Source organism: Labeo rohita, chromosome 8, assembly GCF_022985175.1.
Source record: "Labeo rohita strain BAU-BD-2019 chromosome 8, IGBB_LRoh.1.0, whole genome shotgun sequence".
Classification (NCBI taxonomy): domain Eukaryota; kingdom Metazoa; phylum Chordata; class Actinopteri; order Cypriniformes; family Cyprinidae; genus Labeo; species Labeo rohita.
The window spans coordinates 29,435,200-29,453,620 of NC_066876.1; the positions used below are offsets into that span (position 1 = coordinate 29,435,200).

At 31.6% G+C, this 18,421-nt stretch overlaps 1 protein-coding gene across 3 annotated transcripts in view; it reads right to left on the reverse strand.

Annotated features, from left to right (window-relative positions):
• tbc1d22b (TBC1 domain family, member 22B) overlaps positions 1-18,421 on the reverse strand; it is a 98,183-nt gene that overhangs the window by 11,421 nt on the left and 68,341 nt on the right. For all 3 annotated transcript variants that reach the window (XM_051116491.1, XM_051116493.1, XM_051116492.1), the window contains 2 exons: positions 16,201-16,276; positions 7,986-8,113 (listed from right to left, as the gene is read on the reverse strand). In XM_051116491.1, the coding sequence (XP_050972448.1) occupies positions 7,986-8,113; positions 16,201-16,276 (204 nt within the window). The remainder of the gene's footprint in view (positions 1-7,985; positions 8,114-16,200; positions 16,277-18,421) is intronic.

Here is an 18,421-nt window from a genome sequence, read left to right on the forward strand (position 1 = left end):
AATACTATTAACTTTTCTTTAAAATGATTAGCAATAATAAGAAGAAGAATAATAAAATACTATGAATTTGCTACCTATATATGATTATTATTATTTAAAATAAGAAATTCTGTGATCATGTGAAAAATCTTACAATATCAGAATAAAAATATTTCTCCTATATATATTTCTTAAAACAAATAAAAGTACATTTCTAAAAGTGGTGTGTGTTTATGTATAGGTGAAGTCACAGTACTTAAATTACTAAAAGTGAAAAGAAAAAAAAATAATAATAAAGCTAAATAAAAATATTTAAACTGATAAAAATGACAAAAGCACATAAAATTACTAAAACTTAATATAAAATTTTTATGAAAATATGAAACAATATAAAAAGATAAAACAAAGCCAATACAGAATAGCTCCTTTTTTTAACATAATTCTTGTTTGCAACATCTTACAGATATTGTTTTTCCATTATGTGGCAAAATATTTATTGTATTTGCATCTTTCTTTATATATTTTTTTAGTTCGAAATATAAAGAAAGAAAGAAAAAGAATGAATGAATATTAATAAACACTATAATATTACATAAATAATACTAAAAGAACACTGTTTCTGCCACAAAGGTGACACATGACTTCAAAAGAACTGACATATAGCACATGAGTCATATCAGCCACTTATGATGCTTTTTTTTTTTTTTTGCCTTTTTGGACAATGATAAACATTGTCAATATGAATGGCTGCTGTATAGCCATAATCTTCAAGAAGATTTTTTTTTGCCTTTATTGGTTAGAAAAGCAGAGCGAGCACAAAGACATTATGAGGGAGGGGATCAAAGGTATCAGGTCACGACGCGGGCTGGATTTGAACCCATCTTCGAATAAAAGCTGGGATATATATTTTGATTTTGTGGGCTTTGCCATGGCTCCGACGACTGCACATTTCTATAGCCAGAAATAAAAACAAAGGTTTGCTTCTATCATGAGTAATAAGAGTTTAAAAACAACACATATTATTCGTTAAATTATTCAGCTACAGTCGAGCGCCTCCACACAGAGCTCCTAATGTAGTTTTACCATCTATCTAATTTATTGGATTGGGAATTAGGTCGTGTTAGTTATTCCCAACGTATCTACAGAAGACACCACCCAATCCGCCTCTCCGCTCCTCATTCGTCCTCCGCTCTCTCCCTCTACTTGTGTTGAGTGTGTACAGTGTGGTACATTCAGCCACTTGAGAGGCAGCGAGCGGTTATAAATAGCTTTGTTTACTTTGTTTCTGTTGGTCCCTCTTGAAGTGAGAAAAGAGAGGGGAAAGGAGGAGAATGAGGAAGGAGGAAAAAGTTGGATTTTATGAAATCACAAAGAAATTGCAGCAAGCTAGAAGTTCAGTTTAGCGCTTCTCAAATGATGAGATGTGTTGGTCCAGAAGTGTTTCTTGCTTAAAGTGTAACGAGTCGCCGGGTTCAAATTTCACTCTTGACAATTAATCTTTCTGAAAGTAGCAACTTAATTAAAAATGCCAGTAGATATACTGTGCATCAGGAACTAGAGCTCCTTTATACTGTGTGAAAATAGTGACATCGTTAATATGTTTCTAGAAGGCAAAAATTAAAATCTTATCTGGAAAATAATTACGTAGTGGTTAACTGTGCATCTTATCTTAGATATAAGTTGTACACATACACATTAAAGGTCCTTGCAGACTGAGTCCCAAATTTTCATCTGTGTTTTTCCATATTCACTATGAGAGTCACTGTGGCCCAGAACCGTCAAAACACCTCTCAAAATGCTTGCTACGAATGCGAACAACAACGTGAGGTTGCATTTATTTTTGCAAAAATTTCAGGTGAGAATTTCGGAATTTTGTGAGCCAGCAAGATTAAAAAAAAAAAAATAAAATACAGTAATATATTTATCATATATTACAAATTTAATGTAAATACAAGAAAATATTGTAAAATATATTTTTATATTTCAAAATGCTTACTACGAACGCAAAAAAAACAGAAAATTGAAACCCGATCTGAATTTTTATATGACAGACAAAGTTTCAGAGGCAGTGTGTAAACGTGAATAACACAACGTGAGGTCGTATTTATTTTTTAACGTGTGAAAATTTCAGATGAGAATTTCTGACTCGGCGTGCAAGGACCTTAACATTTAATAGTCTGCAGACAGAAAGATTTTAAAAAAATACAGTTAAATATACAGTAATATATTTATTATATATATATATATATATATATATATATATATATATATATAAAAACTTACTGTAAACACAAGAAAATATTGTAAAATATATTTTTATATCTCAAAATGCTTGCTACGAATGCGAAGAAAATAGAACCCGATCTGAATTTTTATATGACGGACGAACTTTCTGAGGCAGTGTGTAAACGTGAATGACGTAACGCGAGGTCGTATTTTTTATTTTTTTTTACGTGAAAATTTCGGACAAGAATTTCAGACTCCGTGTTCAAGGTCCTTAAATATTTAACAGTTTACAGTCAGCAAAATGTAAAAATAAAAACCAAAATTGACACAGAAAATTGAACCCGATTAAAAAAAATTTATGATGGACGAAAGTTTTGGAGGAAGTGTGTAAATGTGAATGACACAACGTGAGATTGTATTCAATGTTTAACGCTCGAAAATTTCGGACGAGAATTTACAAATGTACTGTAAATACAAGAAAATATTGTAAAATATATTTTTTATATTTCAAAATGCTTGTTATGAATGTGAAAAACTGAGAAAATAGAACCTGATCTGAATTTTTATATGTGGGACGAACTTTCAAGGGGGCAGTGAGGAAACGTGATTGACACAATGTGAGGTTGTATTCGTGTGAAAATGTCAGACTACAGATGCGAAAAACAGAAAATTGAACCCGATCTGAATTTGAATCTGAAAGGACCTTGACATTCAACATATATATATATATATATATATATATATATATATAGATATATATATATATATATATATAGATATATATATATATATATATAAATTGACCGTATATACAAAAAATATTGTAAAATATTTTTATATTTATTATATTTAAAACAAGTTTTCTATTTGAACATATTTTAAAATATAATTTTTCTTCTGATGCAAATTTGAATTTTCAGCATCATTACTCCCATCTTTAATGTCACATGACCCTTCAGAAATTATTTTAATATATTGATTTGCTGCTCAAGAAACATTTCTTATTACTATTAATGTTGAAAATGTCATTTTTTTTTGTTATCAAATTTTTTCAGGATTTTTTGATAAATAGAAAGTTTGTAAATAGCATTTATTTGAAATCTTTTTTACATTATAAATGTATTTTGTCATTTGTGATTTAATGTATCTTTGCGGAATAAAGCTATTCATTCTTTCAATTAATCATTAAATCAATCAAAAAAAATGATCAAATATATATATATATATAAAAAAAAAATCTTACGGAATAACTGAACTGAATGACACTTTGCTGGTTAGTATAAAGTTTCTTCCTTTTCAGTCTAACAGTGGACCAAGTATCCTACAAGTACCGTAGTACTGACATGTATGACATTATCACTGCACTATAGTACTGAGAGAGTACTTGTTGGTAAGGAATAAGAAAAAGACAGAAAGGACTGCTAAAGAGACAGAGAGAAGACATAAGGAGCCTTAGGAGGTTTGAAAACTAAGCAAACAAAAGCAGAAGAAAGAAGCGTTCATGATTAAGTCCTCTTTGCAAGGAACGCATCCGACGCGGGGTTATTCACAGCCAAGCGTTTCCTCCTCCACCTCTCGACAGAGCCCATCTCACTAATGGAGGAGACGTGAGATGCAGATGCTTCAGAACATCAGTCAGACATTAACATGACTTTCCTTTTTGTCTTCACAGCTCTTCCTCTCTCTCCTTCTTCATTTCTTTCAGCCACATCTCTTTCTTTCTGGCCTGGACTCTTTGTGCACCTCTAATTGATCTTGAGGAGCGAGTCTTTGTGCCAAACGTGCAATTACAGGAGGGACCTGATAAAGGAGCCCAGGAGAAGTTGAGGCTCTTTTCTCTGCCTTTTTTGGACAAAACGCCCTCATCTAATCAACTCGCTCTGGTCCGCCGAACATGCAACATGTGTCTGCTCACTGGATAATGCCAATGAATGTATTCATTAACAATTAATCAGGAACATATTATTCAGTGCTATCAGAAAAGCCCAAAGTGTCATTTGAACAATGGAAGTTTAATACAAAACGACAATAATAAGGGCTGTAATTAATGCTAGATGGCAACATGAAATCAAATCACGCTTCATCAGTCCATGTTAACATAATGGAAGCTTGTTATGACATCATAATGGCTGAGCTCATGAATATTAATTGCATCATGCAGATGTTGATACATAACCTGGACTGCCCACTCATGGAATCTCATTAATATTCATGAGCCAGTTCTGTGCAGATACTCTCAAGTTTTACTGTATAGGCACTCCTTGCCAATGCAGCGTCGAGCTACTTTATATTATTCATGACCTTTTACCATCTGGTTTAACATTTTAAAAACAAATCTATTCTAAGACAAAACTCCAAGGTATATTGATATGGAGATCAGGTTTATAGTATTTGGTCTTCTAGGAGTCAAACTGTAAAGTCAAAAATTTAACACCACATAAAATATGAAAAACTGAAGCATGCAAGAACACGTAGGTAGTGAAAAAGATAATATACACTACTGGTAAAAAGTACGGAATAATTAAGATGTAATGTTTTTGAATTAATCCTCTTACGTTCACCAAGGCTGCATTTATTCAATCTAAAGTACAGTAAAACAGACTCAAAAAACTAAAAAAAAAAAAAAAAAAAAAAAAAGTTTTAATATCCTATGATAGCAAAGCTGCATTTTTAGTAGCAATAATCAAGTAATAATACAGTTCTTTAAATACACATTTAATTGAGCAAGTGTGATATAAATGTAAAAAATATAAATATAAGAAAATTTTTTTTATAAAAGGTACAAAAAGATTCCTATAACAGTAATATTGTGAAATATTATTGCAATTTCTAATATTGGTTTCCTATTTTAATATACTTTAAAATAGAATTTATTTCTGTGATGCAAAGCTGAATTTTTAGCATCATTACTCCTGTCTTCAGTGTCACATGATCCTTCAGAAATCAGTCTAAAATGCTGATTTCTTCTCAGCGTTGAAACAGTTGTGCTGCTTAATATTTTATGGGAACATGTGATACTTTTTTCAGGATTGTCTTATAAATAAAAAGTGAAAAAGAACAGCATTTATTCAAAATAGAAGTCTTTACTATCACTTTTTATCAATTTAACACATCCTTTTTACTGACCCCAAACTTTTAAATATTGATAATAAATCAGCATATTAAAATGACGATCATGTGACACTGAAGACTGCAATAATGATGCTGAAAATTCGCTTTAATCACAAGAATAAATTACATTATAAAATATATTTAAATAGACAACCACTATTTTAAATTGCAATAATATTTCACAATATTAATATTTTTTTTCAGTATTTTTAAATCAAATAATTGCAGCTTTGATGAGCACGAGAAACTTCTTTAAAAAACACTAAAAATCATACTGACCCTAAACTTTTGAACAGCAGTCTAATTATATGTGTAATTTCCCAATGAGTTTAAATGTATTTTGAATGTCCAGGATTCAGGCCCTTTCTAAGGACTTGTTCTGAAGTCTAATTTTTTTATTAAAAAATTTATCTGCATGTCTCACTTTGATTTATCATTAAATTTGCATACACTAGTGTGTTGAGGAGGCAGGGCAGGTCACAAGAGACAGTTTAAGCTTGGTTTAACCTTGAAAACATACAACATGGCTCAGTTTCTCTGTGTGTGTGAAGCTGGCCTCACTGACACACTTCCCGCCTCTACCTCAGCGAGGTGGGCGAATGCCACCTTTCCTGCTCGCCCTGACCCTGACCCTGCTGTGAAAAACGCCTGAGGAAATAAAGAGCAAAAAAAAAAGCTGGAACTGAGGAAGAAAAACAGATGGAAAATAACTGGAGGAAAACTGTGCTTGTCAAGCAGAGCCTTAAGGTACATTCAGTAATTTTTTTCTTTAAGAAAAATGTGTTAAAATATAGTAAATGTGTTTTATATGTTGCTTATGAAAGGCTGATGATCCAAAATGGCCATCGATGATGTCTGGCAACATCACTGGTTCAAAACGAACAGAAGCAAATGTGTGCGTGCATAATGGTTCACCGCTCGCCATTTCCCTTCTCGGATTGCACTTGTCACCTGACAGCTATTCCCCTTCATCCAATAAAACCCACTTTGTGGGAACGGATCCACGTCAAAACGCCACGCATGAGAGATGGAGCGTTAGATAGACGGAGGCAGATGTAAAGGACAAAGAAATGAGCAAGGAGATATATCAAAAGGAAGTCTGAGAGAGGACATGCAGACGGGACACGAAAGGAAATCAGTGGAAGGAAACTCTTCAAAAGAATATTAATGAATGACAGGAATACGAGCACCTTTTGCCATTTTAACAAGGAAAAAAATGTGTGAGCAGCACCGTCTTCAAGGACGTGTCACCCATAACCTCTCAAGTGTTTCAACAATTATTCAAACATCAGCTGTCGTTCATGGGAGTCTGCATTCTTACTGTAAACCATGTGATGGGAGATGACACAGGGGTGTAAAAAAGGCATCAGTTATGGCATTTAATAATCAATTATAATTACCATAACAAAATTAAAATATACTAAATAAAATAAATAATAAATAAATAAATAAGGCCTTACTGAAAATTATTTTCTAACAACATTATGATTATGATTATTATTATTATTATTAATAATAATAATATTACTATTATTATTACTACTACTGTTTTTATTCATGTACTAATAAACTATTTCAACCCTTATAAACATTATACGTTTTTTTAATTGAAACTTTTTTTTTAATAAAAAAAAAAATTGCAATGGTTCATCCAATGCGACAATACTCTGAATGTAAAATGTGGTATAAATATTTTAATGTGCATAAAATTATATATATAACATCAACATGATATATAGAAGGATAATTAAACAAATAAATATTATTATTAAAATAATAAAAATAAACAGTATTAATAGTATTAATAAAAAAAACAGTATTAATAATTTCATTGTTATTATTATTATTATTATTATTATTATTATTATTATTATTATTATTATTGTTGTTGTTGTTGATAAAATCACATTTCTCTATATATGTAATATACATTATTTTTATAATATGATTATTATTATTATTATTATTATTAATCAGAAGCTACAGAATAACAACATCAATAATAATATAATAATCACAAAATATAGAATAATTACAATATGATAATAGTATTCATAATTTTATTAATATTATAATTTGTATTACTATTTTATTATTATTGTTGTTGTTGATATTAAATCACATTTCTATGTATTTTATAAATATTTACATATAAAATATATATAATAGTATAGCATAAATATGAATAAAAATAATAATCATATCTTTCTTCTTTTTAATTCACAGTTAATCAACTCAAGTATGTATTGTAATAATAATTAACATTCATTAGGTGGTATAATGATTGTTTTCCAAAAAGTTGGGGGAAAGCAAACTAACAAGATTTTTTATTTTTTATTTTTTTTTTTTTTGTAGCAACAACAATTACTACATCCCTGCTTCATTACAGCCAAACAGTGTAGTCAGCATATTTTTAAAAATGATTATGAAGTGTAGCAAAGTCACCGAATTGAAAAACAAATTATAAGCACAATTAATTACACTCCCACTAGAGGTTTAAGTTCTGGGCTGGTGACCAAAAGGTTGCAGGTTTAAACATTTCAATGAACCAGCACCAGTGTTCTGGATCAAGACACTCAACCCCAGGCCACTCTGAATAAAATTATCAGATAAACGACACAGCAGCACATGTGAAGGCTTTTGTTTTGCTGGTGTCGGTGCAGCAGTACCTGGTAGGTGTCCCACAGGCGAATGGTACAGCGCAGCGGCAGCTCCCGCATCAGCAGATTATTCATCCAGCGGAAAGCAAACTGCAGATACTCCACCTCACACTTCTGAAAGTGCACGTGGACATCCTCTGTGGGCGTAGAGAAGAAAGCGCAGGGGGGTTATATCTATTTGCTGGTAGTTACAGCAAAGCGCTGCACTGGGAGTAGCTTTTGTAAACCATGTACGGACCCCCATTGTTTAAAGAAGCACTCCGGCCCTGAACTAAGATCACTGGCTATTGTTGAATTCTCCCCACACCTGTTTCACTGAATTAACATTATAGACCCCTAACGTGTGTGTAATTATATTCGATTGAATGGATAGAGAGGGGGGGGGGAGAGGTTGGGGTGAAAAAGGAAAGTAGGCCTGGTGCTTAGCTCATTGAGAGAGGGATTTTTCTGATAAGCTCTCGTTCGGCCTTTGAACAGAATAAGAATGGCTTTCGAAGCGGCTGTATTGACTAGACTCCTGATAGATATTGATGGAGAAAATGTGACGGGTCTCTGAAAGTACTGAGAAGCGAAGGCGGACCTATCAGAAGGCAAATGGAAACTCTTACTGTCACGAATAAAAGCAAAAATATCATTTAAAAAAAAAAAGCGTTTCAATAATGAATGATCTTCAAGATGTTACATAAGGGTTGCATCATAATGGATTCAACTAATGGCGTGAGTCATTGGTGTGAGAATTGAACATTATCAGAAATTCACTTCTTTCGCAATTCCGCTTCTTTAAAAAAAAAAAAAGCAACAAAAAGAGGTTTGTTCATGATGGTTCTGATTGCAGTATACAAAATAAAGTATAAAATATTTGCAAACAATTTCGTGCATCACAAAATGGAAAGCACTGTCATTTTTTATGAAAAATACCTTTTTTGTTTGGTCCGACAAGAAAAAAAAAATTACATGTTGCTCTTTGTGAATGAGGACAGACATGTACCACTTATTAATTGTGTTTTTTATTTATACAATTAAAATGTATTTAAAATTAAAAGTAAATAAAACATGTAAATAATGTTATATATAATTGTATATTCTACTTACTGATTTTCACTTAACATTTAAGATGACCAAGGCTGCATTTAATTGATTAAAAATACAGAAAAAAAAATGTAATATTGTGAAATTCAAATTAGCTGTTTTATATTTTAATATTCGTTAAAATAGAATTTATTCCTCTGATACAAAGCTGAATTTTCAGTGTCATTACTCCAGTTTCCAGTGTCAAATAACCCCTTAGAAATCATTCTAATATGCTGATTTATTATCAGTGTTGGAAACAGTTGCGTTGCTTTTCAGGATTTCTTGATGAATAAAACTTTAAACAATGTACACAACATTCAAAGTTTGGGGTCAGTAACCTTTTTTTTCTTTCTTTCTTTGAAATAAATTAATACTTTTATTTAGCAAGGATGTGTTAAAGTGATAGCAAAAACTTAAATTTTGAATAAAGGCTGTTCTTTTTAACTTTTTATTCATCAAAGAATCCTGAAAAAAAGTATCACATTACAAAAAAATATTAAGCAGCACAACTTTTTCCAACATTAATTATAAATCAGCATATTAGAATGATTTAAGGATCATGTGACACTGAAGGCTGGAGTAATGATCCTGAAAATTCAGCTTTGCATCACAGTAATAAATTATATTTTAAAGTATATTAAAATAGAACAATGTTATTTTTAATTGCAATAATATTTCACAATATTACTGTTTATTTCTCTGTTTTTGATCAAATAAGTGGAACTCTGATGAGCACAAGATACTCCTTTAAAAAACATTAAAAATCACACTGATCCCAAACTCTGAACAGCACTGTAAATAATTTTATTGCATTTTATTATATTTAAATAAAATAATCTGAGAAAGAAATTATAATCTGTGCAGTAGGGAAAAAAAAATTCGGACAGCATCACAATTATCTTAGTCTTATTATTTTAGTTAATGGTTTATAAATAGAAGCATAAATGAATAGTATTAGCTCTACTGTTAATTTCCTTAACAAATAATTTTCGTCAGAATTTTAGTCAACAACTTATTTTTTTTTACCAAAGAAAATGAGATGATAAAGAAACAAAAACTTGTTTTGAATGACAAAAACTATGACAAAATTCTATTGACATTTTCATCAACAAATAAAAACGAGAAGAAAATGTTATGGAGGGACGATTTGGGAAGAGATTCAGAACGAATCTTCTGCATGGTTAGGAAGTTGGATGCATACACTTGAACTGTATCATAGCCTATTGATCTATCCGGCTGCATATATTTGCTGCACATCTCATGAAACTTCCCAAAATGACAATATCTGGGAGTAAGAGAAGAGCAAATATATGGATAAATTTGATGACGCAAAAAAGAGAACTCAACTCGGTCCAGTTTTCTGAACGCACACACCAAAGCAGCACCTCTCACACAGCACACAAGTACTCTTTTGCATCATAGGTACAAATAAATACATACAAAATGATGTTGAATTGACTGTGTTGGACAAGTATTCATTTAAACACAATTGGTTACTTCTTAGGTGAACGTAAACAGTTGGGAGAACATCAGACGTGTATCAGTATACTGCATCCATGCATTTCATTTTAAAGGGACAGCAGCCTAATTTAGCTGCTACTGTCTGTGGCATTGATGTTAATCAAGCAACAAAAGAAAGACAGCAAATAACTCACTGCTCTTGACTGAATCACTTTAGTAGACCTAATAAAGATTAATCTAATGTATTTATTTAAATAAATATGTCCGCTTTAAAGAATGATGAATGTGGTAAACATGTTATTAAAAATAATGCATAATTAGCCTATAACCATTGGCATTTCATTCCAAAGAAGACCATGTTCTTGTTTCTTTATGAGAAGTGTTTTTTGTTTTTTTTTAACCTAAATGCTGGGTTCAGCCTGTTGGGTCATTTTATTGGGTTATTTTTAATATTTTTTACACAAGTGCTGGGTTATTATTATTATTATTATTTTTTTTTTTTAACCAAAATGCAGGGTTCAACTTGTTGGGTCATTTTATTGGGTTATTTTTAATATTTTTTACCCAGGTGCTGGGTAGTTTTTCTGTCTTTTTTAATGCTTGGTTATTTTTTCCTACCCAACTGCTGGGTTGAGCCCATCTCTGACAATACAACCTAGCTGCTGAGTTATAGAGCGTGGGCTTTTTTGAGTCCTCTATAGGAGAGACTGGTTCTCAGCACTGCCGATTTGCAGATTTGTATACATTTTATTTCATTTAGGAAGTCTTTGCTTTGCTGTAAATTGTATTATTTTACACAATGCAACATAAGGACAAGATATCTGGCAGCTGCGTCAACAGCGGTTGTTTCGCAGAATGGAAACGCCTTTTGCTTTGCATAAAATAAATAGATTTTATTCGTTAAAGTACTGAGTTTAATCTTAAAATATGTTCTCTAATGTCAGTACTGTTTGTTTATGGACAGTTTTTTGAGTCAGTCACGGCATTTTTCAGCTACGAGTCTGAAGTTCGCAGTTAACCCGGCAAACAGCAGCCCTTCTCCGGCTCAGATTTCGGCAACACAGCGGCATGAGAATTATCGCTAAAAAGTGATAACAGAGAACGGTTGAATACACAACAATTAAAAATCTACTTTTAAATGCTACATTTTTATGTCTAATATGCTTAAACGAGTTTAAACGCATATAATATTGTAAACTATGTTGTATTCACCCAAATTAATTCAATTTGTCTTGTGTTTGTCCATGTGTTTTTGCTTAATAATGAATGTTCATCTTTTGATTATTGCTGTTGCTGTAATTCTGTGTGTTTTTTATAAGTTCCAGTCCCATTTAAACCAGCAATATAATAACTTTAAACAATAATTGACTTAAATAAAATAACCCAGCATGTAAAAACATTTAACCCGGCTGCGTCAAAATAACCCAGCATGTGTTCTGTCCAATATTTACCCAGCGCTGGTTTGCCAAATAACCCAAGTTGGGTTGTTTTTAAAGGGGTCATCGGATGCCCATTTTCCACAAGTTGATATGATTCTTTAGGGTCTTAATGAAAAGTCTCTAATATACTTTGATTAAAAATTCTCAATGGTTGTGTAAAACAACACCCTTTTTACCTTGTCAAAATCAGCTCTGCAAAAATCATTATACTCACTTCAGCTGTAGATGAAGCTGGATCACGAATGATTTGCGCGAACATAGACGCGTTTATGTAGATCGGGAGGTGTATTCCCTTTACAAACAAACGTAATCCACTGCATCTTCAGCGGCTCAGATGTCGGGAGTAAATGACGACCACTACGTTCATTATTACATCCAGCAACACAACACCTTAAATCGCTCAATCTGAGATATTCTTGTCTAACTTACATCCCTGCTCCGGCATCGAAACAATGGAGGTCTGACTGTGACAGCTGATCTGAGGTAAAACGCTCATGTCAATCAACTATCGTGGGAGTGGCCTCTGTCGGTGTGACGCCAAAACAACAGGCATCTGAGAATGGCTCGAATTAAAAAAGGGCATATTATTTTTACAGATTAATTAAAAACCACTGCATGGATTTTTATCATTATAGGGTAGATTTGTACATACACTGCCAACACACATTAATGTTTAAACAACATGTAAAAGTGAAGTTTGCATCCGATGACCCCTTTAACCCAGCATTTTATAGAGTGCATGTTATGTCTCACATCAGTTAAATCAGTGTCTCTCATGATAAAACCTTAATACCAAACTTATACTGTATAATGAGAGTCAAAACTTTTCATCAAAGTACCTAAAACTAAAACAGTACCCGTTCTTGTCTTAGGAAATTTGAGAACTTTTTTTTTTTTTTCCAAAATGTTGACTAATAAATGCATTAAATCTACTATAGATATTTTTTTATTTATATTTGATATATCGAAATTTGCTGTCAAAATTAGCACGGATTCATTCTTGAAATTCAGCTTTGCATCACAGCAATACATTACTTCTTAAAATATATTAAAATAGTTTGTTAAAATACTTGTCATATTATTAACCCATAACCGTCACTTTATTATATTATAATTAAATCTAATCATGACAAACTATATATATATACATAGTTGAAAAGGTCTAAGATTCCCAAATAGATATTTTACTACTGTTTTTTGTTACATTACATTATTACATTATTTAATTACATGTTTAATTATTTATCTAATGTGCACCTTAAAAAAAAATCTACATCATAACAGGAGGCTTTAATTTGATAGCAATTTTGGATTAAAAACTATTTTGTAAAATATTTATTTTATATAAAAAGAAAAAAAAAAAAATAGTACACCACATTTTTTTAACAGTAAAATCAAACTTCCATAACTTCATTTTTTAAATGATTTCACTCAATCTGCTGATTGTCTCCGTTAAAAAGAGACCAACTTTAGGCCTGTATTCAAAAGCGTTGATGAATTATAACAATTTAAGTTTGGACAGTGCACTTTCACGTCCACGTTCAAAAATGGGGGGTGACAGTTAAGGGGTTAAAATAGCAGTCATAATATTTCATAATATTGCTGTTTGTATTGTATTTTTCATTAAATAAATTCATCCTTTGCAAGCATAAAAGACTTCATGCAAAAAAAAAAAAAAAAAAAAAAAAAAGTATATATATATTTTTGGATATCTTTGTAATCATTTTTGCAATAAGTGTATCATTTTACAGTTATTTTTCTACTAATTTTTATGGTTTATTAAAATAACTAATAGCCATCAAGCACATTCAATATCAGCCTTAAGGACTGCTAAATATACTCAGTAACGTGATAAATTATGTTGCATAACATGTTAAACAGAGAAGGCGAACGGTTAACATCGATTTAGAACCAGTGTGTTATTATTCACACATGACTACTTAAGCATAGCTGAGCTTATTTATCAAGCTAAATGGCGGTCATTTTTAAGTCGTTTCAACATAAAAAGAAAAAAAAGGCACCATTTAGTACATCAACAAGATGCTCGGCAGTGTATTTTTCTGACTAGTCTTCTGAAAGTGCGATTTGTTTTCCCTTTCGCTCAGTCCACTCCATTCGTCTCTCCTCTCAGCTCACTTCCATTTGCCTTCACACCCTAATCGCAGGGGCTTATGGGGAATTGATTTCTCTCCCATGCTCCCCGGTGAGACTGTGGGGTCTGCTATTGCTCACGGTGCTCGCGGATGCTGATGGATGGGAAAAGAGGCGCGCGGCGGCTCTCACCGAGAGTTTCAGTGTGGGCTGTTCAGCTTATCACACCAAACACTCCAAACAGGGGAGAAGGCGTCCAGATGGTATAAACACTCTCAAGGAAGGGAAAAAGAAAAAAAACAGAGGCGTACTAGTGGCATAATGGAAACGTGTGATTCCAAGAAACCGAAACGGCCAACACCATGGGAAAACAAGTCTTTTCCGAGGCGACGAAGAAGATCGCACCCTGGCAGAAAAACAACTCCTTGTTGTTTTGAACATTTCGCACTGCTATTTATGGCTCGTGACAACTAGTTCACATCATTCTGGAGGGCAAAGGGCAAAATAGATGGGATCGTTTGTGGGACTCCACACTCTGCCATTTCGTTCTGGCAGTTATGACGTGTTATTTGTGCTGAAGCTTCTGAGGGTATTAAAAAAAACCTGACTTGTCGCAAAAAGCGGCACACGGTCGGGCCCAAAGTAGCTTTGACGACTGCGTTTGAACTATTCATAGAAACCTGTCAAAACTTTTATGCTCCTCAATAGAGCAACAGCCACAACAACTGACAAAAGAAATAAATATATCTATGAGTAAGGCTTTGTTAAAACGTCAAAAACAAAGCACAAAAACAATGTAAGCCCTCATGCAGCTTCAGAGGTAACCTGCTTAGGGATCAGGACCAAGTACCCCACTTTTTAAATAACCGTTTCACTCAAATTTGATAATTATTTACTCATTCTGATTGGAGCTCAAAATGAGAAAATTGAAAGAATGTTCATGCTGCTCTTTTCTCAGAATGAAAGCATACAGTGACCAGGAGCTGTTCAATTCCAAATGGGAATTTAATTTTTTATTTTTATTAACATTTGAAATTTTAAATATTTAAATTTAAATCTAATTTAGTTTCCCAGTATTTAGTATTTCTGAGATTGAGAGTAAGCAAATTATTAAAATTCTTATTTTCCCACATTAGATTTTTTTTTTAACATTTACATGAATTTTTTTTTTACATTCGAAAAATTAAATATTTTAATTTTAAATCTTTAAATTTAAATCTAATTTAGTAGTTCTGAGATTTTTTGACAGTGAGAAAATTATCAAAATTCTTATTTTCCCACATCAGATTTTTTTTTCATTTAAATTTTAACATTTGAAAATAAATATTGTAATTTTAAATATTTACATTTAAATCTTATTTAGTCTGCCAATATTTAGTAGTTCTGAGATTTTTTGACAGTGAGCAAATTATCAAAATTCTTATTTTCCCACATTTAATTTTTTTTTTACATTTACATTTTAATTTTTTTACATTTGAAATTAAATATTTTAATTTATTTTATTTTTTTTACGTTTACATTTTTAAAATTTGAAATTTAATATTTTAATTTTAAATATTTACATTTAAATCTAATTTAGTTTCTTAGTATTTAGTAGTTCTGAGATTTTTTGACAGTGAGGAAATGATCAAAATTCTTATTACCCCACATCTGATTTTTTTCTTTTAAATTTTAACATTTGAAATTAAATATTTTAATTTTCAATATTTCAATTTAAATCTAATTTAGTTTTCAGTATTTAGTAGTTCTGAGATTTTTTGACAGTGAGCAAATTATCAAGATTCTTATTTTCCCACATTTAATTTTTTTTTTACATTTACATTTTTTTAATTTTTTTACATTTTAAATTAAATATTTTAATTTTAAATATTTAAAATTTAATCTAATTTAATTTGTCAGTATTTAGTAGTTCTGAGATTTTTTTGAGTGAGCAAATCATCAAAATTCTTATTTTCCCACATTTTATTTTATTTTTTTTACATTAACTTTACATTTACATTTTATTTTTACATTTTAAATTAAATATTTTAATTATAAATATTTAAATTTCAACCTAATTTAGTCTGTCAGTATTTAGTAGTTCACAGATTTTCTGAGATTCAGAATTCTTATTTTCCCACAAACAATTTCTTTAATCCTATGCAGCGTGAATGGAATCTTACCATCTATTCTGCTAACAAGTTCTTCCAGCGCCTTCACTTTAATCTGAATCCCAGGCTGGGCAAATGTGTAGTTGTCCTGATAGAGAAAAACAAAGGCAGAATTTAGAACATGGAATAATTATTGTGTCAACTCACTATAGCTCTTTCACGTGACTTACGTAAGAGTTGAAATCGCTCAATACAAGCATTACACGCCACTTTGAGCTACACATGAAAAGTACTGCAATTAGGGCAATTTGTATTTATTTTTTATGTGGTAATTGTTAAAACTAAACCTGTAAAAATGCTTTTAAGAGCCATCAAATATATAAATAAATAAAAACAAACAAAAAAGACTACTTGCAAAAAAACAAAAAGAAAAAAAAACGTTGGCTGCATGTTGAAAGGTTAAAAAAAACAGATGAAAAATCAAATAAAATATCATAAACTAAAAACAACAAGAAGGGTAAAATTAAATAGTCAGGATTCATAAACTGCTTGTGCAAAAATAAAAAATAAAAATTAAAAATTAAGGAAGAGGTCAAATTAAATAGTTAGGATTTATAAACTGCTTGTGCAAAAAAATAAAAAATAAAAAAAATAAAATAAAATAAAATAAAATAAAATAAAATGGTAACGACAAAAGTGAAATATCTTAGAAAAGGGTTTAGAAACTGCTTGTGCTAAAAACGTGAAAATACAAATAAAAGAAGACAAAGTAAGGGTAATATAAAATAAAATAAAATAAAAAACAGTAATAACAAGAGTGAAATTAAATAGTTAGGATTCATAACTTTGTGCAAAAAAAAAAAAATAAATAAATTAATTAAATTAATAAAATAAATAAAATAAAACAGTAATGACAAGGGTAAAATAAAATAAAGAAGAAAATAGTAACAAGTGTAAAAGTAAATTAGTAAATTAGGATTTATAAGCTTGTCAAAACAAAAATAAAATAAAATAAAATAAGAAGCTGCTGAACGACACACCTAATACATGGCTTGGTAGCAGGTGATTAACTCTAGCAACTGTAGGAGCAACAGCATCACATTTATCGCTATTTGGTAACTAATGTTCTTCCATCTCTCTATCTGTGTTCTCATCCCTTGTGGGTCATTAAGGGCCAGTGGCCGTCTGCTGTGCCACGGCTCGTGTTTTAGCCCAGGGGGACGACTTGCATGGGAAGACACATTCTGTGTTCTGATCCGTGTGCGTGTTCTGCCCTTCAGCTCAGCTCCACTCAGCCCAGCCAATGAGCACAACGCAGAGCGGCCCACGGGACAACCTGACTGCGGCCTGCATCTGACCCTTGCTCCCGCCTGCAGATGAGTGCCCTCACACGCTCGCCTCACTCTAACAGAGGGCCGTTCTCAAGGGAACACAGCCGAGGATCTGAATCCCCCTAGCTTAAACGTCCTAGCTTCAACTTCCTCTCCAAGTTTTAATGTCTCTCTCCCCTAGGCGGCTAAGTGTCTTATCCCCTGGGGCTTAAGAAAACAAATGACGGTGCCTTTTTTCTGTCTGTCAGAGAGTCTTTTTTTCATTTCATTGTATTCAACTTGTCTCTGGCTTTTGGAGAAGAACAAAAGGACAGGATGACCACTCCAAGGTTTGGTTTTAATAAAAAGACACTCAGGGAACTGCAGGTGGACCAAGAAGGTCTATAATGCCTGGAGAAAGGTATTACCATTATTGTCTTAAAGGTATTTTAACTGAATTTTGTGATGTATAGGATTTGCATTTTGCCCCACCAAAACAAGGCACAAAACAATTATTAAGAAATAAAAATAAGAATTAAAAATAAGAAAAGGTTAGTTCTGGGCAACGATTAATTGTGATTAAACGCATCCAAAATAAAAGTTTTTGTGTCCTGACATAATATATGTGTGTGTGTGTACTGTGTGTATATATGTATATGTATATGTATATATATATATATATATATATATATATATAAATAAATAAATACACACACATACAGTCATGGCACCCTTTCAACTCTCTCAGAAAATTGTTCCAATTCCAAATGTTTTGGTATTCTCGTGCTTATTGCTTTTTACACACACACAAAAAAAAAAAAAAAAAAAAAAAAGAAGAGAAGTCAAGCTTGATAAAATTTCACACAGAACTCAAAAATGGACTTGACATAATTATTAGCACCTTGACAAAACTGTAAGAAATAATTGCTTTTCAAGCATGTAATGCTCCTGTAATTTGTACTTAGACACACCTGTGGCAAGTA